The sequence below is a fragment of the Nicotiana tabacum genome, chromosome 9 (genome assembly GCF_000715075.1).
Source record: "Nicotiana tabacum cultivar K326 chromosome 9, ASM71507v2, whole genome shotgun sequence".
Taxonomy (NCBI): Eukaryota; Viridiplantae; Streptophyta; class Magnoliopsida; order Solanales; family Solanaceae; genus Nicotiana; species Nicotiana tabacum.
This window is the reverse complement of record NC_134088.1, coordinates 44,498,491-44,522,683: the sequence shown is the minus strand read 5'-3', so window position 1 is coordinate 44,522,683 and position 24,193 is coordinate 44,498,491. Positions and strand designations below refer to the sequence as shown.

Below are 24,193 nucleotides of genomic sequence, written 5' to 3'. Positions count from 1 at the left end.
TCTAGGAAAGCTTAAGATGTGTCATGTCCTGCCTAATCGCCTCTCCCGAATACTTTTTTGGCCTACCTCTACCTCTTTTCATGCACATCAAAACCAACCTCTCACACCTCCTAACTTGATCATTTGTGCTTCTCCTCTTCCAATGCTCGAATCATCGCAACCTCACCTCCCGCATCTTGACCTCCATAGGGGCGACCCTACCTTTTCCCTAGTCTTATCTAACCTAGTATGCCGGCACATCCATCTCAACATCCTCATTTCAGCACATGAGAGTTTTTAACTGGCCAACACTTTACCCCATATAACCTTGTCGGTCTAACCACCACTTTATAGAACTTACCTTTAAGGTTTAGTAGTACATTCTTAGCACACAGGACACCGAATGCAAGCATCCATTTCATCCATACTGCTCCGATATGATGTGTCATCCAAGTCAATTTTTCCATTTTCTTATATTACTGACCCAATATACTTGGAAATTCCTCTCTTGGGGATGACTTGCTTACCAAGCCTCATCCTTGTCTGCTACCTGGGTCACGTAGCTAAAATTACACTCCAAGTATTTTGTCTTTGTCCTAATCAACTTGAAATCTTTAGACTCTAGGGTTTGTCTTCAAACCTCCAGCCTCTTGTTAACACCACCTTGTGTCTCGTCAATCAGAACAATGCCATCTGCAAATAACATACATTATGCACCTAAGTTGGAATATGTCGTGTCAGTGTATTCATTGCCAAGAAAATAAAAATGGGCTTAATATCTTATGCAACCCTATCACAACTGGAAGGTATTTCGAGTCTCCTCTCACTGACCTTACCTCGGGCTTAGCTCCATCATAAATATCCTAAATCACCCTAATGTAGGCTATAACCACGTCTCTATCCTCCAACCATCTCCATAGATTCTCTCTCGAGACTTTGTCGTATGCTTTTTTCAGAACAATAAACACTCTATGCAAGTCCTTCTTCATCTCTCTATACTACTCTAGCAATGTCCATACAAGGTGAATGTCTTTCATAGTCGAACGATCCAGCACGAACCCTAACTGGTTCTCAAAAATAGACACAATCCTCCTCACCTTCACTTCTACCACTCTCTCCCAAACATTCATAGTATGGCTTAGAATCTTGATACCACTATAGTTGTTGCAATTTTGGATATGTTATGGACTATTGGTCGGTATGTTTATTAATTGTTGGCTTGCCTAATGGCATCGTTGGTCTCCATCACGGCTTATGGTAGGAATTGGGTCATGACAGTCCATATAATATTCACGTCTCCACTACTCCCCCAGGCCCTATAGCCGGTAACTTTTCTCCCGTATGCTGAGCTTTGTCCTTGGTCAAGGCTCCCGTCCTAATCCTAGGTTGACCATACACATCCCTCTTCTTCCTTTTCCTTATGATCTCTAAGTCCATCACCAATAGCCTATGTTGAGTCGTGAGATCCTCACTCGGAATAACCGTACAATCCGTGCAAAGACCTCTATCATACTTCCTGAATAGTACATAATCAATCTGGATTTTTGCCACCGTATTCTGAAATGTGACCAAATGCTCCTCATTCTTCGAGAAACACGAGTTAGCAATCACAAAATCAAAAGCTTTAGCACACTGGAATTTTGAAGTTCCTCCTTCGTTTTTATCGCCAAAATCGAAGCCGGCATGCACACCGTCATAATCCCTAGAAGTCGTCCCGATGTGGTCATTAAAATTTCCTCTTATAATTAGCTTTTCGCTGTGCGGAATTCCATTCACCAACCCGTCTAAATCCTCCCAAAAGTGTCTTTTCACCTCTTCGTCCATTCCCGCTTGAGGCACGTAAGCACTAATTATGTTTAAAGTAGACCCTCCTACAACCATTTTAATAGCTATCAGTCTGTATTCACCCTCCTAACCTCTACCACTAGCTCTCTGAGTTCCCTATCGACCAACATGTCTATCATGTTCTTGTCCCTTACCTTTCCTGAGTACCACAACTTAAATCCATCTACATCCCGAGCCTTAGTTCCCAATAGGGTTGCTTATCGGGCGGATCAGGCGGTTATTTACGCTTAATAGTTCGGCTTATTGGTTATCGATTTATAAATATAGTAATCCGCTAGCCATACAATAAGACATCGGGCAAATTGGTATCAGATTAACGATTATCGGGCGGTTATCGGATGGTTTATTGTCTAAACCAAATAGACTTCAAAAGAAGCTGTTGTTGTCTAGTTGAGCAAATATGTTTGAGAAAATCAAGGAGATTTATTGTGGAAATCATAAATAACTATCGATGGGATCTAGTTTAGATTCATAGTCATCAAAAGCAAAATCATAACGTTAAAATTTGATAAAAAGAAAATTCATAATTATTTTTCAAGGTTATAAATAATATAATTGATCTACATATAAACAATGAATTATGAATACATGTTTCTTGGTCTTACATATACTCTCAATTAGGGAAAAGAGAGAGACGATTGTTGGGCTAGGGGGTGCTTATCGGCTGCTACTGAGATTTGATAAATTAGGGATTTAGATTTTAGGCTTTAGGGTTTCAAATATTACATTATATACATAGAGGTAAAAGTATAAATATAAAAATTCTTTACGGGTTAACGATTTATCCGATAAGGAAATTGAGTAATTCGCCCTCAAAGCTGTTAAGTCGTTAATTATAAAATTTCAATCCGTTCACCAACCGTTACCCTGATAAGCCGATACTAATAAGCACTTTTTTGGTTCGGTTAACGATTATAGTTCGATTTTGAACAGCCCTAGTTCCCCATCTAGTCTCTTGAATATAAGTTATGTTGGTTTTCCTTTCGGGAGAACAAATGCTTACCAAATATCAATTTATAACAATATGGTATACACCACATATTTCGTATGTCACTTCTATCTTTTACAAACGAAGTCAAGAATTTTAAGTTCTTTTGGCTATGACTAAAACTGAGTCTATCACGAAGAATTGAGGTAAAGAAGAGCATTTTCAGCCTCTTTTTTTTTCTTTCATGAATTCACTTTAGATCTGAGCGAAATTAAAAAGTGCTTTAATAATTGGTCGTACTTGTATACGGTCGAAACTAATTTCGGCCTTCGTACGACTAGTCAAGATAGGATCATAATGGACCGAAGAAAGTCTTCATAATATCGAGATGGGATCCGAAGATGGCACAAACGAGCTTCAAATTTCAGGTACAGGTCAAATACCAAGTTCGAAGTCATTATCGAGCTCGGGTCCGAATAGAACTATGATAAGATGTGATGGAATCGAGCTTAAGGGCCAGAGGCCAACCAATACCAAGCCCAAGTCATTACCGGACCCCGAATCAACATCGACCTCAAACCCGCATCGAGCTCTAAAACTGGAAACCGACCAATACCGACCAATGCTGAGTCTGATCAAGATCGAGCTCATAGACAAGAGTCGTTGCAGCCGCACTAAGGGAGAGAATCTCGGTGAGAATTAGGAAAAAGCTGATTAATCATGGGTTTTCCACTATGTATTTTTAATTATATCTAAAGTAGGATCCCCCACTATAAAAGGGATGACTATATTTCTGTAAAGGGGATAAGTTTTTGGCATACGTTGTAACTCAGATACCATACACTCCCTATTGAAGAATTATCCTTTTTTAGCTTCATAGATTGATTAATCTTGCTTAATCCATAAATCATCCTCTTTTCAACTTTGCTTATTTTTCATTCTTTACGCTCAATATTCGATATTTCTATTTATTCTTACGATTTGTGTCAAGTTATACCACATACCCTTAGAACTACGTACAAATTCAACTTTATCTGTTTTTTGGGTAAATAGTTTGGCGCCTAGCATGGGGCTAAGTATAACAGTGGTTATTTGGTACGAATCTTTGCAAAACACACCATTTTACACTTGTTCTTGGAAGTATCTTTGATTTCGGATTAGCAACGACGAGCTATCAATTAAATGGCCTTACCTATCGACAACAAAACTGGTCTTCAAGGTGAGAACAACAACTTGACGTCCAGAACCAAAAGGACGCTTGTCGACGCCGTTGGAGCTCGAGTCGAAGTGCTATTAGACGTTAATTCGCATGTGGCCATTGAGGCAAACATATATTCTGAACCTGAAAATAGCATTCATGGTGGCACTCGATCTGCAGCTCGAGATACCCATAATGTCGAGGAAAACAACGTCAGCTTGCGTATGATTTTCGAAATGTTGCAAGCTCAACAAGAAGGAATAGCTCAGTTGCAGAGTCAAATACAGATACCGAGCAGGCCGGAGCCCAGTCCTCCCCGAGAAATCGCTCACAGAACGGAACCAGCTATAGTAAGGTTAAATGAGCAAGAGTTGGGGACTAATCCCGGAGTTGCTAAGATGTTCGAAGAACTAACCAAACGAATAGAATCAGGAGAAAGGAGGATCAAAGAAAACGACAAAAAAGTGGAAACGTATAACTCCAGGGTTGATCAGATCCCGGGGGCACCACCGATATTGAAGGGATTAGATTCCAAAAAATTCATACAACAGCCTTTCCCCCCAAGCACGGCTCCTAAACCGATCCCAAAGAAATTCCGCATGCCTAAGATTCCTAAATATAACGGAACTACCGACCCCAACGAATATGTCACCTCTTACACATGTGCCATTAAAGGGAACGACCTAGAGGGCGATGAAATCAAATCCGTATTATTGAAGAAATTCGGTGAAACCCTGTCAAAGGGAGCAATGATATGGTATCATAATTTATCATCTAATTCTATCGATTCTTTTGCTATGCTTGCAGATTCCTTTGTAAAAGCGCACGCCGGACCCATAAAGGTCGAGACCAGGAGGTCGGACCTGTTCAAAGTAAGACAAAAGGATAACAAGATGCTAAGGGAGTTCGTATCTAATTTTCAAATGGAACGGATGGATCTGCCACCAGTCACAAACAATTGGGCAGTTCAGGCTTTCACTCAAGGTTTGAACGAACGAAGCTCGACGGCTTCACGGCGGTTGAAGCATAACCTGATCGAGTACCCAGCTATTACTTGGGCCGACGTGCATAATCGGTACCAGTCAAAAATTAGAGTCGAAGATGATCAGTAGGGTTCTGAACCCACTGCTAGAAGGGACATCAATCGAGAATAAGGTGATCAGGGACCGATACCAACCATATAGTGGAAACCACAGGATCAATGAATCGAGACGTAACCCCGGACAAGGCAATAAAAGAAGTGATCGAGGTCAAGGGTCTCATGGGCTGATGAACAGAAATGGGATCGACATGCCTACTGGACCTAAGGAATCACCACGATTATCAAAATATAAGTTTAGCATCGATGCATCTGCTATTGTGTCGGCTATCAGACGCATCAAAGACACTAAATGGCCTCGACCCATGCAGACCGATCCTTCCCAGAGGAATCCCAATCAAATATGCGAATATCATGGTACCCATGGCCACAGAATTGAAGATTGCAGGCAACTAAGAGAGGAGGTAGCCCGGTTATTCAATAAAGGGCACCTTCGAGAATGATTAAGCGACAGGGCCAAAAACCATTTCAAAAATAGGGATTTCGGTAAACCCAACGAACAGGAAGAACCACGGCACATCATCTACATGATCATCGGTGGCGTCGATACCTCTCAAGGTCCGGTGCTTAAACGCACTAAGACATCAGTTATGAGAGAAAAGCAACCTCGAACTCAGGATTACGCACCCATAGGAACCTTATCCTTTAATGATGAAGATGCAGAAGGAGTCATGAAACCTCATAACGATACACTGGTAATATCCGTACTTATGAATAAAACTAAAGTTAAGCGTGTGTTAATTGATCCAGGTAGCTCGGCCAACATTATTAGATCAAAGGTTGTAAAACAGCTCGGTCTACAGGACCAGGTCATACCCGCAACCCTGGTTCTAAACGGATTTAATATGGCATGTGAAACCACCAAAGGCGAGATAATTTTGCCGATAAACGTGGCCGGGACCATCCAGGAAACGAAGTTCCACGTAATCGAAGGCGACATGAGGTACAACGCCCTTTTTGGAAGGCCATGGATCCACAATATAAGAGTTGTACCTTCGACCCTCCACCAGGTTCTTAAATTCCCAACATCGAAGGGAGTCAAAATAGTGTACGCAGAACAACTGGCCGCGAGAGAAATATTTGCCGTCGAAGAAGCAATTTCGATATCCTCACCTTCGTCAACAAAGGGGTCGGACTCAAAAGGGGAACGAGATGCCAAATAGCAATCACAGACGTCAGCTTCAACCTAACCAGAAAATCAGAAGTTTGACAAAGATGATGATCAAAGGATCCCTCGATCCTTCATGGTCCCCGATGATTCCGACGCTACCCAATCAACGATTGAAGAACTGGAGCAAGTCATACTAATCGAGCATTTTCCCGAACGAAAGGTATACCTAGGAATGGTATTAACCCCCAAACTCAGGAAAAGGCTTATTCAATTTCTTATCGATAACATAGATTGTTTTGCTTGGTCCTATTTGGATATAACAGGGATCCCACCGGATATAACGATGCATCGGCTAAGCCTGGACCCTAGGTTCAAATCGGTGAAGCAAAAGAGAAGACCCCAGTCTGAGGTAAAGCACGCATTCATAAAGGACGAGGTAACTAAACTTCTTAAAATAAGGTCCATTCGGGAGGTAAAATACCCCTAATGGTTAGCCAATGTAGTTGTAGTCCCTAAAAAGGGGAACAAACCTAGAATGTGTGTAGAATATAAGGATTTAAACAAGGCGTGCCCCAAAGATTCTTTTCCGCTGCCCAACATCGATTGCATGATCGATGCCACAGCCGGCCATGAGGTCCTTACTTTTCTCGATGCCTATTCGGGGTATAATCAAATCCAAATGAACCCGGAAGACCGGGAAAAAACTTCATTTGTCACCAAGTATGGAACATATTGTTATAATGTGATGCCCTTCGGGCTAAAAAATGCAGGAGCTACTTACCAATTCCTAGTAAATAAAATGCTCGAGGAACAAATAGGTAAATTAAATGGAATTTTATATTGATGACATGCTAGTTAAGTCCTTGCGCGCAGAGGACCATTTGGCTCATTTGCAGGAAACATTCGAGATTTTAAGGAAATACAACATGAAGCTCAACCTCGAGAAATGTGCTTTCGGGGTCAGTTCGGGCAAGTTCCTTGGCTTCATGGTATCGAATCGGGGGATCGAGATCAACCCTGATAAAATCAAGGCCATCGAATACATCGCCATCGTGGATAGTTTAAAAGTTGTATAGAGGCTAACAAGACGGATTGCTGCCTTAGGCCGATTCATTTCAAGGTCGTCAGATCGAAGTCATAGATTTTTCTCTCTACTCAAAAAGAAGAACGATTTTGCCTGGACCCCGAAATGCCAACAGGCATTAGAGGAATTGAAGCGATACCTATCGAGCCCACCACTGCTTCACACTCCAAAGGCAGACGAGAAACTTTGCTTGCACTTGGTAGTATAGAAAATTGCGGTAAGTGGTGTCCTAGTTCGAGAAGAGCAAGGTACGTAAGTTTCCATTTATTATGTAAGTCGAACCTTAGGGGAAGCAGAAACTAGATATTCACACTTAGAGAAATTGGCACTTGCACTGATAAGCGCTTCTAGAAAGTTAAGACCATACTTTCAATGTCACCCCATATGTGTATTAACCACTTACCCACTTCATAATATTTTGCACAAGCCCGAACTATTAGGCCGATTGGCCAAATGGGCCGTCGAACTCAGTGGGTACGATATCGAATATCAACCCCGGACGGCCATCAAGTCTCAAATTTTAGCAGACTTTGTGGTCGTTTTCACGCCAACCCTCATACCCGAAGTCGAAAAGGAACTCTTGTTGAAATCGGGTACATCATCGGGGGTATGGAACCTTTTCACAGACGGGGCTTCGAACGTGAAGGGTTCCGGGCTAGGCATCGTGTTAAAGCTGCCTACGGGTGGCACTATTAGGCAATCTATCAAAACTACTAAGTTAACTAACAACAAGGCCGAGTATGAGGCCATGATTGCAGGTCTTGAGCTAGCTAAAAGCTTGGGAGAAGAAGTCATTGAAGCCAAGTGTGACTCTTTACTGGTGGTAAATCAAGTAAACAAAACCTTCGAAGTTCGAGAGGATAGAATGCAAAGGTATTTGGACAAACTACAGGTAACTTTGCACTGTTTCAAAGAATGGACTTTACAGCATGTACCTCGAGAACAAAACAGTGAGGCCGATGCACTTGCAAATTTGGGATCATCGGTCGAGGAAGATGAGATCAGCTCGGGGACTGTCGTTCAACTCTCGAGATCGTGATCGAGGAAGGTCATACCAAGATAAATTCTACAAGCTTAACCTGGGATTGGAGGAATAAGTATATTGAATATTTGGAGAACGGAAAGCTCCCATCGGACCCTAAAAATTTGAGGGCCCTACAAACCAAAACTGCTCGATTCACATTGACTGCAGATGGAACATTATACCGAAGGACATTCTATGGACCATTGGCAGTATTCTTAGGTCCAGGAGACACCGACTACATCCTACGTGAGATTTACGAGGGTACTTGTGGAAATCATTCTGGTGCTGATTCATTAGTCCGAAAAATAATCAAAGCAGGATATTATTGGATTGATATGGACAAAGATGTAAAGGAGTTTGTTCGAAAATGTGACAAATGCCAAAGGTTCACACCGATGATCCATCAGCCCGGAGAGCAACTTCACTCAGTCTTATCCCCATGGCCATTCATGAAATGAGGAATGGATATCGTCGGCCCTCTGCCATCGGCCCCGGGTAAAGCTAAGTTCATTTTATTTATGACTGACTATTTCTCTAAATGGGTTGAAGCACAGGCGTTCGATAAAGTAAGAGAGAAAGAGGTTATAGACTTCATCTGGGATCATATCGTATGTCGATTTGGGATACCCGCCAAAATAGTGTGTGACAATGGAAAACAATTTATCGGCAGCAAAGTGACGAAATTCCTCGAATACCACAAAATAAAAAGGATATTATCGACACTATATCACCCTAGTGGGAACAGACAGGCCGAATCGACGAACAAGACTATCATTCAAATCCTAAAGAAAAGGTTGAACGACGCTAAGGAAAAATAGAGAGAAATCCTACCCGAAGTTCTTTTGGCATATCGAACAACATCAAAATCCAGTATGGGGGCAACCCCGTTCTCCTTAGTATATGGCTCCAAAGCCTTGATTCCAGTCGAAGTCGGGGAACCCAATGCCAGGTTTCGATATACAACAGAAGAGTCAAATCACGAGGCTATGAATACTAGCCTCGAATTATTGGATGAAAAACGAGAAGCTGCTCTCGTCCAATTGGCCGCCCAAAAGCAGTGGATCGAAAGATACTATAATCGAAGGACCAATCTTCGCCATTTTAAAATCGGGGACTTAGTGCTAAGGAAAGTCACCCTCAGCACCCGAAACCCAAATGAAGGAAAACTGGGTCCAAACTGGGAAGGGCCGTATCAAGTACTCGAAAACGTCGGTAAAGGATCCTACAAGCTCGGTATTATAAAACGGCAAACAACTAGCAAGCAATTGGAACGTGTCACACCTAAAACGATAAAACTTCTAAGGTACGACCCTCCCATGTTCGTTTATATTTAGAAACTAACCCTTGTAGGAGTTCAATCAGGAACAAGGATGAATCATTCAACACGAAGCCTTAGGTCTGAAAGCACGCGTTGCACTCTTTTTTCCTTAGACCGATTTTATCCCAAATGGGTTTTTCGGCGAGGTTTTTAATGAGGCAACCATTGATCGTGCTAACTTAAAATAATTAAACAGTATCCGAGGCCTCTTTACAATCAACCTCGAATACTGGTGGGGCATTACCCTCAAATATATCAAGTTCAATGCAAGAAAGTTACTTCATAACAACAGGGTTCCGATAGGAAAAATTGTAAGAGCCAAATGGTCAAAACGAACCATGCTCGTGTAGATTGCTCGATCCCTGGTACAAAATATAAACACATGTATAACGACATGAAAAGAAACTTCTTTTCCCATATCTCATATCTCACAACCCATCCTCTATTTCATGATCTATTACGCAAACAGGCTCAAGGACCGACTATTACCCCACAAATCGGGGACTCCCACTCAACCATTAAGCCTACAGACCACATTACTTCGAGTTCGAATCACTCACTCGACTACTAAGCCTACGGGCTACTCTTATTTTGAGTTTGAGAAATCACTCACTTAACCATTAAGCCTACGGGCTACATTACTTCGAGTTCGAGCAAGCACTCACTCGACTACTAAGCCTACAGGCTACTCTTATTTCGAGTTCGAGCAATCACTCACTCGACTACTAAGCCTACGGGATACATTACTTCGAGTTCGAGCAAGCACTCACTTGACTACTAAGCCTACGGGCTACTCTTATTTTGAGTTCGAGAAATCACTCACTCAACCATTAAAGCCTATGGGCTACCTTATTTCGAGTTCGAGCAAGCACTCACTCGACTACTAAGCCTACGGGCTACTCTTATTTTGAGTTTGAGAAATCACTCACTCAACCATTAAGCATGCGGGCTACATTACTTCGAGTTCGAGCAAGCACTCACTCGACTACTAAGTCTACAGGCTACTCTTATTTTGAGTTCGAGAAATCACTCACTCAACCATTAAGCCTATGGGCTACATTACTTCGAGTTCGAGCAAGCACTCACTCAACTACTAAGCCTACGGGCTACTTTTATTTTGAGTTCGAGAAATCACTCACTCAACCATTAAGCCTACGAGCTATATTACTTCGAGTTCGAGCAAGCACTCACTCGACTACTAAGCCTACGAGCTACTCTTATTTTGAGTTCGAGAAATCACTCACTCAACCATTAAGCCTAAGGGTTGTTTTTTATTCAAGTTCGAGAAATCACTTACTCGATCTTTAAGCCTACGGGCTACATTACTTCGAGTTCGAAGCACTCACTCGATTATTAAGCCTACAAGCTACATTACCTCGAGTTCAAGCACTCACTCGACTATTAAGCCTACGAGCTACATTACTTCGAGTTCGAATCACTCACTCGACTAATTAGCCTATGGGCTACATTACTTCGAGTTCGAATCACTCACTCGACTAATTATCCTACGGGCTATACCACTTCAAGTTCGAACAATCACTCACTCGACTACTAAGCCTACGGGCTACCTTATTTTGAGTTTGAGCAAGCACTCACTCGGTTATAGAGGCTACAAGGTCCAAATTCAATCAAATTGCCTAAAGCGTTATGAAAACCTTCATAAGGCATGAATAAAACAAAATCTTCACAAGGCAGAGAATAAAACAGAGGCAAGTCAGGAAAAGAAAAGATCTTTATATGTATACAAGAATGTTTACAATGTCTGAACAGGACCTTACATAAAAAAACAAAACGAAAACTAAGGGCTAAGTTTCTTGGTTATCTGTGGGGGCGGTCTCTTCTCTATCGGGCTCCTCCCCGCTTTCCGACCCACTCTTGCTCCCATCATCATTATCATCATCAAAAGCCAAGGCTTCAGCATTGGCTTCGAGCTCTTTAGCCCTTTTAATTTCTTCAGCGAGATCGAAACCTCGAGCATGGATCTCCTCGAGGGTCTCCCTCTGAGATCGGCATTTAGCAAGTTCAGCAACCCAATGTGCTCGAGTGTTAGTGGTCTCGGCCGCCTCTCTTTCCTGTACCTGAGGAGCTTCATCAACGGCCCGATAGACGGCCACGAATGCATCCACATTAGCGTTTGCTTTTTCGGTGTCAGATTGGGCCTCGGCAAGTTCGGAGGCCAACCGAGCCTCGAGCTCCTCTATTTTTCTTGATTGAACCAAGCTATTCTTCTTCTTTGAAGTTGATTTTTGGCCAATGATAATTGGGCTCGAGTAGTTTCTTTTTCTGCGGCAATACGGTCCATACCATCTTTCCATCCCAAGGACTCCGCCCTTATCATATCGACCTCCTCACGAAGCTTCCCAATCACCTCAAGCTTCTGCTGCAGCTGTGAGATCGAAATATTAGCCACCATTCCAGGATCGAGCCCATGGGTTTTTAATATTATTATTACCTGCTCGGTCAGGTCGGTCTGGTCTTTATGAGCCTTAGCCAACTCAGCTCGGGAAGTCTTTGATTTCTTCTTCCCTTTGCCCGAAGAGGAGTCTAAGGGCGTTCCTCTCCTCCGTGACCCATCGTAGGTCGGCCTCGTACCTATGCAGCTTAGCTCGAGACCAAGAACATGCTTCTCGATGAACCGTTGCAGCCTACATAAGAAAGAAGAAAAAAAGTTAGAGAAGAATAGCAAACATAAAAGTAATATCAACGAAGGGAGTTAAAGCTTACCCGATTCAGAGCTTGCTGCACTTCACAGAAAAGGCCTGACACATCACTAGGGCCAGCAACATCCTCGACCCAAGTAAACAAATCACTGAAGGGGTCCTCCCCTTCGTGAGACCAGTTTATCTCGAGGGCCCCCAAAGCTTGGGCTTCCCGAATCACCCCTTCAGAAAAGGCAGGGAGAGTGGGCGAGTCTCCGATTACTATTGCCCCAAGCGACTCGCTTGGGGCGTTCTCCTCAGTTCGGAGAGCTTCAGGACCGGCCCCTTCTGATATACCCACCGTTTGTTGACTTCGGTGGGAAGCATCCTCGATCTCTAACGATTCGGGGACTCTGCCCGAACCTTCCTCCGATATCTCCTCAGTCCGAGGTAGAGCTTTATAAATCACCATCGATTCAGCTGCCTTTGGGGCATCAATGGTTTTCTTCACTCGGGCCACCAGCACGGACCCGTCGTTTTCTTCTTCTTCTTCTTTTTCTTCTTCTTCTTCTTCTTCTTCTTCTTCTTCTTCTTCTTCTTCTTCTTCTTCTTCTTCTTCATCCCTTAGATGCAGAACTGATTCTATGGTCAAAGGGATGGTATTCTTCCTTGGTTTATGAGCAATCCTTGTCTTCGATTTTGGATCTTCGGAAGCGGAGGCCCTTTTTTGCTTATTATCCTTCACCGATTTTGGGACAGAGGCCGAAGCCTCTTCCTCGACGGACGGGCCTACATACAAGAAAATTGATTTAAGTAAATGGAGAGCATCTCATTTGAATTACCAAAGATACGAGAAAGAGGCTTACCAGGATTTTTGGCCTCCCATCGGCCCTTTGACATATCACGCCATGAGCACTCGGCAGATGTAGAGGTTGAAGCTAGACCCCGTACCCAGTTCTTGAGGTCAGGAACTGCACCGGGCATCCAAGGAACCGCTGCATCACAAAAGGGGGATATCAGTGAGGAAGAAATGAAGGGGCAAAACAGTAGAAGATAACATCAGAATTACACTTACGCTTCATGTTCCACTCCTCGGGAAATGGCATCTTTTCAGACGGAATCAGGTCCGAAGTCTTCACTCGAATGAACCTGCCCATCCAGCCTCGATCCTTATCCTCGTCTATACTCGAGAACAGAACTTTGGTAGCCCGGCGCTGAAGCTTTATTAACCCGCCTCGAAAGAGGCGAGGGCAGTACAATCGAATGAGATGGTCAAGGGTGAAAGACATCCCCTCGATTTTATTCACGAAGAAACGGATCAAAATAACGATCCGCCAAGAAGAAGGATGGATCTGGCTTAGGGTTATTTGGTATTGACGGCAGAAATCGATAATAACAGGGCCGAGAGGACCTAACGTGAAAGGGTAAGTATACACGCTTAAAACCCCTTTCACGTAAGTGGTGATATCTTCTTCAGGAGACGGGATTACTATTTCTTTGTTCTCCCAATTGCAATCTTTTCTTATTTATTCAAGGTACCCCTCGGTTATTAAACACATATACCTCGATACTGGCTCACATCGGCCGGGAACCGACGAGCCTTTGTCGACCTTAAAATCAGAGGTAAGAACACACGCCCCAGGAACGTACTCCTCAGGCCGTGGCTCCACCGGTGTTTTATCGGCGGCAGAATGTGAAGAAGAAGCTTTTTCTTTTTGAGGAATGGTTTTTGATGTTTTCGCCATTTTGGATTTAAAGATCGAAAATAGAAGGAGGTAACAAAGATTTGATGCTTTTGAAGAAAGATTTTGCAGTAAAAAATCACAGATTTACGGATGAACTCAGAAGAAGAACTTGGAAAATTTGGAGATTGAAGATGTAAAAGTGATAAATGGTAAAAGGAGGGGCTATTTATAGATTGAGCAATGACGGTTCAATATTAGCAGTGACCGACCACCGTCTGACACGTGTTAAATACTTTGGTAAACTAAACCGACGGGACAGCTATCACGTACATCATGGTCGGGCTGGATGCAAACGTCAGTGCATATCCAATTGAGCCGTTGGCAAATCATATCGTTTCTCGCCACATCCTTCCCGAGAAATGAGGGGACTATCTATATACGGTCGAAACTAATTTCGGCCTTCGTATGACTGGTCGAGATGGGATCATAATGGACCGAAGAAAGTCTTCATAACATCGAGATGAGATCTGAAAATGGCACAAACGAGCTTCAAATTTCAGGTACAGGTCAGATACCGTGTTCGAAGTTATTATCGAGCTCGGGTCTGAATCGAACTATGATAAGATGTGATGGAATCGAGCTTAAGGGCCAGAGGCCAACCAATACCGAGCCCAAGTCATTACCGGACCCCGAGTCGGCATCGACCTCAAACCCGCATCGAGCTCTAAAACTGGAAACCGACCAATGTTGAGTCCGATCAAGATCGAGCTCATAGACAAGAGCCGTTGCAGCCGCACTAAGGGAGAGAATCTCGGCGGGAATTAGGGAAAAACCGATTTATCATGGGTTCTCCACTATGTATTTTTAATTATATCTAAAGTAGGATCCCCACTATAAAAAGGATGACTATATTTCTGTAAAGGAGACAAGTTTTTAGCATACATTATAACTCAGATATCATACGCTCCCCTATTAAAGAATTATCCTTTTTTAGCTTCATAGATTGATTAATCTTGCTTAATCCATAAATCATCCTCTTTTCAACTTGGCTTATTTTTCATTCTTTACAGTCAATATTCGATATTTCTATTTATTTTTATGATTTGTGTCAAGTTATACCACATACCCTTAGAACTACGTATAAATTCAACTCTATCCGTTGTTTTCCTTTTACTTTTCGTATATTACATTTGTCCTCATTTTTTCTTTTATATGTAATTTGTAAAAAGTAAGCGAATTGAACACCATCTAAACTGTCCATATATATTTTCACAAAAATATCCATTATACTTACTGAATGTATCATCCTACAACAACATGAATTACCACATCTATTGTCTATATCTTGTATTTTTCAAAAATCAATATTCAAATTCTTTTTTCTTATGACGACAGTTGGATCTATCCTGAAGAATTCTGAAATTTTAAGTGATCAAACAAAAAAGTGAGAGCAATAACACACCCCTTCAACAGAGAAAAGGCCAAAAAGAAATTTAAAAAGAAAAGAAAAGGGACTTTGGGAAAATGTAGAGAAGATTACCTCAGGGTATTAACTGCCAATTCAGTTTCAACGTATATTGGAGGGGAACTCACTCTGTGTATAATTGCAGAAATATTTGAGTCTCCGTCCAATGATAACTCTAAAGCTCCTCCCTCCATTACCTTCACAAAACCCTTGCTTCAACTCTGTCCACTCTATAAACTTCAACCCTTTATCTAAAACCCTTCAATTCAACAGATTCTTGTTAAAAACCCCAAAGTGTCAATCTTTCAAGCAATCAGGCTGTCGAAAATCTCAATTTCAGAGCTTTAAATGCAGTGGGGTTAAAAATTCCAACGAAGAGACTAATAAGGTTGGCGGCGGAGGTGGTGATGGTGATGGTGGTGGTGGAGATGATGAAAAGGCGGAGAAGCAAAATGGGTTTCTCTCAGAATGGCTGGATTTTAGTTCAGATGATGCAAAAACGGTTTTTGCAGCATTGGCTATATCGCTTGCCTTTAGGTCCTTTGTGGCTGAGCCTAGATATATTCCTTCTTTGTCTATGTATCCCACTTTCGATGTTGGAGATCGACTTGTTGCTGAAAAGGTAATGTTTTCAAACCTCTTGCTGGATTTTCATCCATATTTTGATATTAGCAATTGCATTATATAAGTAAGTATTCGTGCATCTGCTATTGGAGAAAGAATGCAGAATTATGCTGGTTTTTTTGCTGTCATTTAAGAGCCTAAGTGTTGAATCTGAAATTGAATGTATCAAGGGATGTGGATCTAAAAGCTGATTTAAGGAATGTTATTCTGATTTATGCTTGTCTCTTTTGTTATAGCATAATGATATTTTTTTTGTCTTCATGAGTTCCGTGGAGCACAACACCAAATAGCTTCCTATGTTTTAAATAGACATGCACCCAGGGGCGGAGGCACAAACCGAGCTACAAGTTTGGGCAAACTCATAGCTTTTGCTCAAATAGTTTATTTGGTGTTTATAATTCATTAAATATGTACACATATTAAATTTAGAACCCAGTCAATTAACACTTGAAGTCGTCATTCTAAAATCTAAAACCCGTAAGATTGAATTTCTGGCTCTGCCTCTGCATGCACCACCTTACTTTAGACTAGGTTAGTGTTGCTAAACTTGTTTGTATACACTACATCTTAAGAGCAAATTCTATCTTGTTTCTTCTCTTAAACCATATTTTTTTAAGTTCCATTTGTATGCAATCGTATCAATACAATTGATCTAAGGGTATCAGTGGTGTTTTAAGATTCCACAAAGGTTGCTGTTTATTCCCATCAAACTTGCCCTCTATTTTATTGTGCATTTAGTATATGACTAGTCCATGTAGATTCAAAGTCATTTCCTTCACAAACTATTGCAATCTTATTATTTACAGGTCTCTTACTATTTCAGAAAGCCATGTCCCAACGACATAGTTATTTTCAAGAGTCCTCCAGTGCTTCAGGAAGTAGGATACACTGATGAAGATGTCTTTATTAAGCGGATTATTGCTAAGGAAGGTGATCTTGTGGAGGTGAGCTCACAACATACAAAACAGTTATACTACTTCATAGGTGAACTTGTCTTCTTGCTTAGAAGATAAAGTGATGGTATTTCATAACCTCCGCCAGTTGTCCTATACTGAGTTTTTTCCCCTTAATGACAGTGACTGAACAAATTATAAGGTCGACAGCAAACCTGGGGCAGATCTACCTCATATTTTGAGTGTTGTGCGAAAATGTGAAAACTTCTCACTTATTTTATACTGCTTCAAGAATGTAAAATATTAAATAGTCCAGACATCTTTGCACTTCTCTTTTCTTTCGAAATCCAATTCTACCCTCGTAAACAGCCAGACCAGTCATGAAATTTAGGGCTGGTATTTTTTGTCATAATCCCCTGTATCTTGTGTTTGGAAAGTGGAGGTCTTTCTCTGTTTCTATTCTTGTGATGGTAATACCTAAGTGCCATTGCCTCCAGAATATCTTGATGTTTAGTTTGTGCCGTCACGGTAACTTGCAACCAATAACACATTGTTGATAGCTACTTTATTTTGTAACATTGAGATGTTTTTCCAGTATCCTCTCTTGCAGGAGAATGCATGGTCAAATTTGTCTAACAAAGTTGGTTTACTGGTTTTAAGCGACAACAAAGTTTATCCAGTCAGTGGCTGGTCTCGGTGATGCTCTCTTTTGGCATCTATATTACTCCCTGCATCACCTTTTGAATGTTCACCTTTGCTTTTCATCTACCCCAAAGTAGTGCCTACTTTCTCAGAAAAGAAAACATGCATTTAATCCTGTATGAAAAAGGTAATAGGGAACCCCTTTTAAACTGTCCAATACTAACTTTACCCTTTCCTTAAGCAACAAGAAATAACTCAAGTGTTACAGGTTTAACCATCTGATTATTAATTTTCATCCTCTCTTTATCATTATGCCGAGTGAAAATAAGAGACTCGGTTTTACATCGACGGAGAAAGGATTTTTCTATTTAAACCTCACCAGACTTTTGTATTATCCAAGTCTTGCTCTACGAAGGTTGGGGGAAAGGTTTTTCTTTCTCTTTTTGATTCAACAAAGAATGCCAGTGGACTGCGATTTTTCACATCAAATTCGTAGATTTGCATTATTTGAATTCTCAGAGAGGAAAAAATGGAGAGGACTAATGGTATTGATTCAAACTTGCTTAGCTGTTTCTCTTCATGCACATGACAATTATTACATATTCTATTTACCAGAACAACAACTAGTAATTATGGTTCTATTGTTTTTCAATGTTAGGTCCACTCTTATTAGCATTTCTTTATACTACATTATCTCTTCTTTCCCCAACGCTAGATTAATTCGTATTATATTTTCATATACTGCAGTAATTACCAATATGATCTCCAATAGTGCAACTGAGGTCATTTGCAAAACGCATGTTCCTGTTTGGTTCACCTTTGCATTTATATGGACCAATTCCTGGCAACATAAATGAAGTATTTTGGATTATTCTTTCTAGTGCAGGTTCATAATGGAAAGCTAATTGTAAATGGTGTTGTGAGGAATGAAGATTTTGTTCTTGAGGCGCCAAAATATGAAATGACCCCAGTGGTATTTTACATTGTTTTTATTTAACTCGGCTAATTCGGCAGTCAGCTTCCCTGTATTCTTTCTTAACAATGGAAACTTAAGCAAGTGTTGAATAATCGTAAGTATTGGCTCGTCCAGAGCTATGACTCTTTAAGCAAGTCAGCAGTCATGGTTGCGATCAAACTGTACTTTATCTCCACATAGTGTGTCAGAAAATATCTCCTCTTCTTACTGTTTCTATTGTGTTCTGCAGAGGGTACCTGAGAATTCAGTATTTGTGATGGGTGATAATAGGAATAACAGCTATGATTCACATGTGTGGTAAGTTTACTCGCTCTTGAAACTGAAGGTATCTTGTGAATTGCCACATCCATAACTATGCTTATATCAAAAGTATGATATTGTTTAATTAGGGGTCCCCTCCCGGCAAAGAACATAATTGGCAGATCCATATTCCGATATTGGCCTCCAACGAGAGTGGGTGGAACAGTTTCCCGAGAAGGTTGTGCTATCGACGAGCAGGGAACTAGTTTAGCACCTCAGTGACTAATTTAGCTTTACAACTGAAGCCATAGTTTCTTCTTTTTTCCCCTTGCCTTTGCTTAAACTCACTCTATAATTTGGAGTCAACCATATGTTTAATTATAAAATTAATCATTTGTAAGGCAATTTTTGTGGATAGCATAATTGGCACAGTCCGAGGTCTTACTGTATTAACATTAGCAGCCTTTAGCTCAATGCTCTCACTGTATACTTTCTCTCTTTTATTTCAAATAAACCCGATTGTCATGGTCCTCTGTTCCACTTCAACTTATAGAACCACATATAATACTAAGTTATATGATGCGAAATTAAAATTTCAGATTTTGCTTTTTTGTCAGTATTGTTTTTCGTGCCTTTGATGTATTTGACATATTCAAAGTGCATTCAACACGAATATGTCTCAAGAATCAAGAACAGCATAAATCTTTGTACATATAGTTCTCTGTGAACTGACAAATTCTGAATGCTCAGTAGATCATATTCATAGCGCTATACAATCCTAGTGGGAATGAGGTAAGTATGAATTGGGAGTTAGGAAAGGGCAGGGGATGATTGCATGTCTTATTAGTTTTGTGATGCAAAATTATTTAGATAAGCTTGTTTACTTCATATGGTTACGAGAGGGGATTCTGCTACTGCGTGCATTTTAATGCTATACAACTTGAGTTTCAGATATTAAGGACATATAGTCTAAGAAAATATAATTAAGGTTGAAAGTCCCTAAGAGTCTGATGCGTTACTCCAAATGCTGCCCACCACTAGCAGTATGCAACAAGCAACCCGACGGTTCTACTAAAACTAGTCGACGACTGCTAGTCTTATGCTAAAGTGTACACATGTAGCCTTACATTTTTGCCAAAAAATACTAAGTAATTTCTTCTCATGCCTAAGCCTTGACAGAGGTACTTGGTACCTGTGTTGGTGGAAGGTAGCTAGAATCCAGTGGAATAGTCAAGGTGTGTACTAGTTGGTCCTGAAAACCCCATTATCAGGGGCAGATCTATGTAGATAGGCCGATGCCTCAGTTGAAAATTTGTATATATGTATAAGAAATAGACTAAATACAAGTCGTGCCGCCTGGAGTATCAAAAGAGTGAAAAGTGCCAGTGGTTGTGAGTTTAGCGACGCCAATTTGAAGCCTAACTGGTACACTTTTTTTTTTCAGCATGCTGCCTTTGGTATACAAACCACCGATGAATTTGATAAATAGTATAACTTGACGTGCTGGTTAGAAGCTTAATCTTGCTTGAGGTGGTTTGAGGTTCGAACCACATCTTGGACATTCTTGTTGGCAAATATTTATTAAGGGAGCCTCTGTTGTTATAGATTTGTGGTTAAGTAGAATTGAACTCTAGACCTATTCTATCTTAACACTCAACTAAACCATCAAACAATGGCTCTCCTTGTCTAAATAATTGATGATAAATATCATTTATTGATTCTCTTATGTGATATTAACAACACTCACGCAAAATCCTACATACGCCCTGCCCTTGTTCAAAGATGTGTGGCACCCGGAACCTCCCTCTGATCCAAGATTCATGTTGCTTTATTGGCCATAAACAATAGTCAAACTTTGTCATAGAAAACACATAGCAAAAGTAAGTGATCAAAGGCAGTTTTGTTGAAACAACCAGGATGTTGGTCATGCTAAAGCACACCCTAATGAATTGATTCAAAGTTGTAATTTGTTCTGGCAGGTGAGCCATAAGATAGAACAAACTTAATCTTCTGAGTGACCAAACAGGCATATGAAATCATTAGAATCGCTGTTAGTAGTATATGTTGGAGAATGGAGTGGATGTTGCAACCTCAATCAAATGCACAGGAACCCTGCTTGAATTTTATTTCTTTTGTGCTTCTTGAGCTGATGAGCAAGGAACAAGAGATGTGTTTCCGATGCTTTGTCTTCACCAGCTTGCCAACTAAATATCCTTGTGACAGGATTTCAAAGTCTAATTTCAATGGAACCCCGTCACTGCCATCTGATTTTACTAAGGCTATCCCAGCTCCATATAGGGGGACTCTACACCCATCCAGGTTCACAGACATACAGCGCTGGCTCTTTTTTGGTTGATAATATTCGTCCAACTGCATCCATAAGTTGTAAATCATCAGGTAAAAAAAAATGCTGACAACATGTTGCTTAAAGAACATGACACTGGCACTATACAAAACCAAAAATCGGGTAACATGTGATTGATATTTTTTTCCCTGTCATCCATTATGTCGAGGTTTGATCCTCTAAATAATATAATATTTCTTCATGGATAATGAGAAGGGGAGCCTTGTGGTAAAGTTGCTGCCATGTAACCAGGAGGTCAGAGGTTCGAGCCGTGGAAACGGCCTCTTGCAGAAATACAGGGAAAGACTGCGTACAATAAACCATTGTGGTCCGGCCCTCTCCCGGACCCTATGCATAGCGGGAGCTTAGTGCACCGGGCTGCTCTTCTTCATGGATAATGCAGGTTTATCTGTCAGTATTAAAATTCTTGAGATTATAATTGACTTCATCAAAGATATCACTCTGGTAAACTCACCTGGCCAGTTGCAACTGTGATTTCTGAAAAGAAAAGATTGACAGGGTTGGAGCTGACATGAACTCCAAAAAATGTAGCAGGGTTATATATGACCATGGTCACAGAACAGTTAACTGTAAGCAACTTGGTCGGAACACCTGTGCGGTCTGACCCTTGCCCAAAATAGAAGTTATGTACCCTGCAGGCCTAGCAGAAAATCCACTTTATATGAATAAAAGTTAATCAAAGATTATACTAAAATGCAGCGGATTGTAAGTTTTTAGAGCAATCACCAGATTTTCACCCATGTAGTATCAACATAATGCAACCTCGAAATGAAATGATCAAGAATTTCTTTCTGAGAGAAACTCAGTCCTTAAAATATCAAGGAAAAATCTAAGCATGACTTTGGTCCTTGAAGGATTAAACATGTTAACTAGGACATTATGCTGCCAGTTTGAGGAAATCAGCTTATATCGTGCACAAGGTTCTTAAAAATCAAGTTCCACAGCTTTTGTGACCATCAAAGGGAATATTGAGAACTAATAGGATTGTGCAGGAGCAACTTATAATTCACAAGTCACAAATCTGTATAATCTATTTCAAAAGCATCAGTACTACTATGCATATTCCCTGGCCTTATATGATGGTTATAATCTGCTTCGTCTTACATTTTTTTTTTGGTTGGAATAATTTAGTTTCCCCAATATTAATAATAGTGATAAGAACAAGTTCTAGACAATAAACAGATTCCGATTTCAATTAATGAATACCTTCATAGTGATGTGAGGTTGGTAAGGTCTACTGGCTTGGTAAGGTCTACTAGCTCCCCACAAAATCAAGCAAAAGAAAGCAAAAAAAGCTCCAAAACCCATGAGAGCAATAAAAAATAGGCAGCGTCTTGAATAGGCTTGATTCATATGATCATAATCAAGATCCTCTTCAATCACAGCACATTCTTGCCACCCTTTCCCACTTCTCCTCCGATTGTAACCCCTCGCCCATCGCCAATTCCCCGAAAGGCGGCTAGAGGAAGAGTCCCTAGATGAATGAGAAGGGGAATCAATGGGGCTGTGATAAGCAGGAGTATTTTGCATGGAGGATGATGACTTATCAGCATCATCGTGGGAATCACGTGATGGGCTCTGTACATAGTAAACTGGCAGTTTTGGGGATGTAAGAGACGATGATGTTGCTGTGCTTGCATTATCAGATTCATCCCTGCTGTTCATCATCATCTTCTTCTTCCAAGATTCACAATCAGAAAACTCACATGCCAAACACTATGCCAGAATTGCCTTGAAACTACTAGTAAAAATCCCCTTTTTTCAGTAGCTAAGGGAACTTTTGTATTGTAGTAGTTAGTTTAAAGATTTTGTCCTTTTTCGTATGGCGAGATTATTTATCAAAGCTAAATAGTAAAAGCACAACTTTTGGTTGGTTATCAAGAAGAATCAGACAGATGTATGCTGTTCTGTTTCATCATAATGATGATTACTGGAATCTGTTTACAATGTATCTCTAGTTTTTATGGCTTTTTCTTGCCCCTAACATAAACTTCGGTATGAAAGCAATTTTAAGGTTGCCTTTTAAAAAGCACTATATAAAAGGAAAGAGACAGTTACTTAGGTGTAACACCTCGTAACGTCCGAAGAGGAGGAGACTAGACTTGGTACAATAAACTGTGTTTATTCGTCTAGAGGACCCTTTTGGCTGTTTCAGAAATCCCGAGTCCTTGGCATATTAACAGCTCCAATTTATGCGTATGGAACTCTGCAAATTGGCCTATAAACTAGTAAGCATTACTTTGATGACCTTTCCTTAAGTATTACAATGACCTCTCATCTCGGCTTGACTTTGCTTCGTTCAAAGCTCGATTAAGATCAGGTTGCTCGAAATGGCTCGGCTCAATTGACTCTATTAATCATGTAATTTTTGTTTTAAAATTAAGTTCATTTCTTATTGTTAATATATTTATTTAATAATTACTATAAACTTTATTATTTCGTACTTCTTGATTTGATGTAAGTAAATTTTAATCGTTGCATAACTTAAGCCTACTTAATGGATGAACTAAATTGCAGCTAAAGTTTATTTAAGAATTTCAAATTATTATTGATGTTCAATTCAATATAATATTTTTTATTATATTATTTATTTATTTATTTGCTCAAAAGTTCTATTTTGTGCTCTACACTTAATTTAAGTGAATTCGAATTTAATTTATAATTTAAAGTAATTATTCACGTAATTCAATCACATTTTACTCAATTCTCTATTACAGTATTGTTCATTATATTTAAAAGTGTTGGTTTTGAAAGATTGGATATGCTAAAATGATAGATCGATAATTAAAATTCAACATATATAGATTTTGTTTTAGTGATGATGACGTGATTCTAATTAGATGCTTAAACTATAAAATTATACTTTATGCACTTTTGTATAACAAATATAGAAGAGCTGACTCGGTCTCAGTTAGAATTATTGTACAGTTCAATGGCCTCGGTTCTATTCAATAAGGGCATTTTCGTAAAAATTGCACAGGCGGCCTATTTGGCCGCCCCCATTTAACTTATACCCACTTTTTAAAAAAGTTTTAACTTATACCCACTTTTTAAATAATTTCAGGCCTCTTTGTCCTC

The 24,193-nt window shown here is 40.4% G+C and overlaps 2 protein-coding genes across 3 annotated transcripts; one reads left to right on the top strand and one right to left on the bottom strand.

The window, feature by feature from the left end:
- Positions 1-15,293: 15,293 nt before the first annotated feature.
- On the top strand, positions 15,294-19,155 carry LOC107824580 (chloroplast processing peptidase). 2 transcript variants are annotated; one of them, XM_016651382.2, is made up of 5 exons: positions 15,300-15,997; positions 16,806-16,943; positions 18,421-18,507; positions 18,740-18,807; positions 18,900-19,155. In XM_016651382.2, exons 1-5 carry the CDS (start codon positions 15,542-15,544, stop codon positions 19,030-19,032), a joined length of 882 nt encoding a protein of 293 aa, XP_016506868.1. In that variant the 5' UTR covers positions 15,300-15,541; the 3' UTR covers positions 19,033-19,155. The 2 variants fall into 2 exon arrangements, with proteins under 2 accessions (XP_016506869.1, XP_016506868.1); XM_016651383.2 differs by lacking the exon at positions 18,421-18,507 and having other exon boundaries at positions 15,294-15,997.
- A 1,307-nt stretch (positions 19,156-20,462) lies between these two features.
- LOC107824582 (uncharacterized) lies at positions 20,463-23,243 on the bottom strand. The gene is made up of 3 exons (XM_075221021.1): positions 22,322-23,243; positions 21,570-21,755; positions 20,463-21,120 (listed from the first exon to the last, which is right to left on the bottom strand). The coding sequence occupies exons 1-3, from the start codon at positions 22,784-22,786 to the stop codon at positions 20,842-20,844; spliced, it is 930 nt and encodes a 309-aa protein (XP_075077122.1). The 5' UTR covers positions 22,787-23,243; the 3' UTR covers positions 20,463-20,841.
- Between the last annotated feature and the right edge of the window lie 950 nt (positions 23,244-24,193).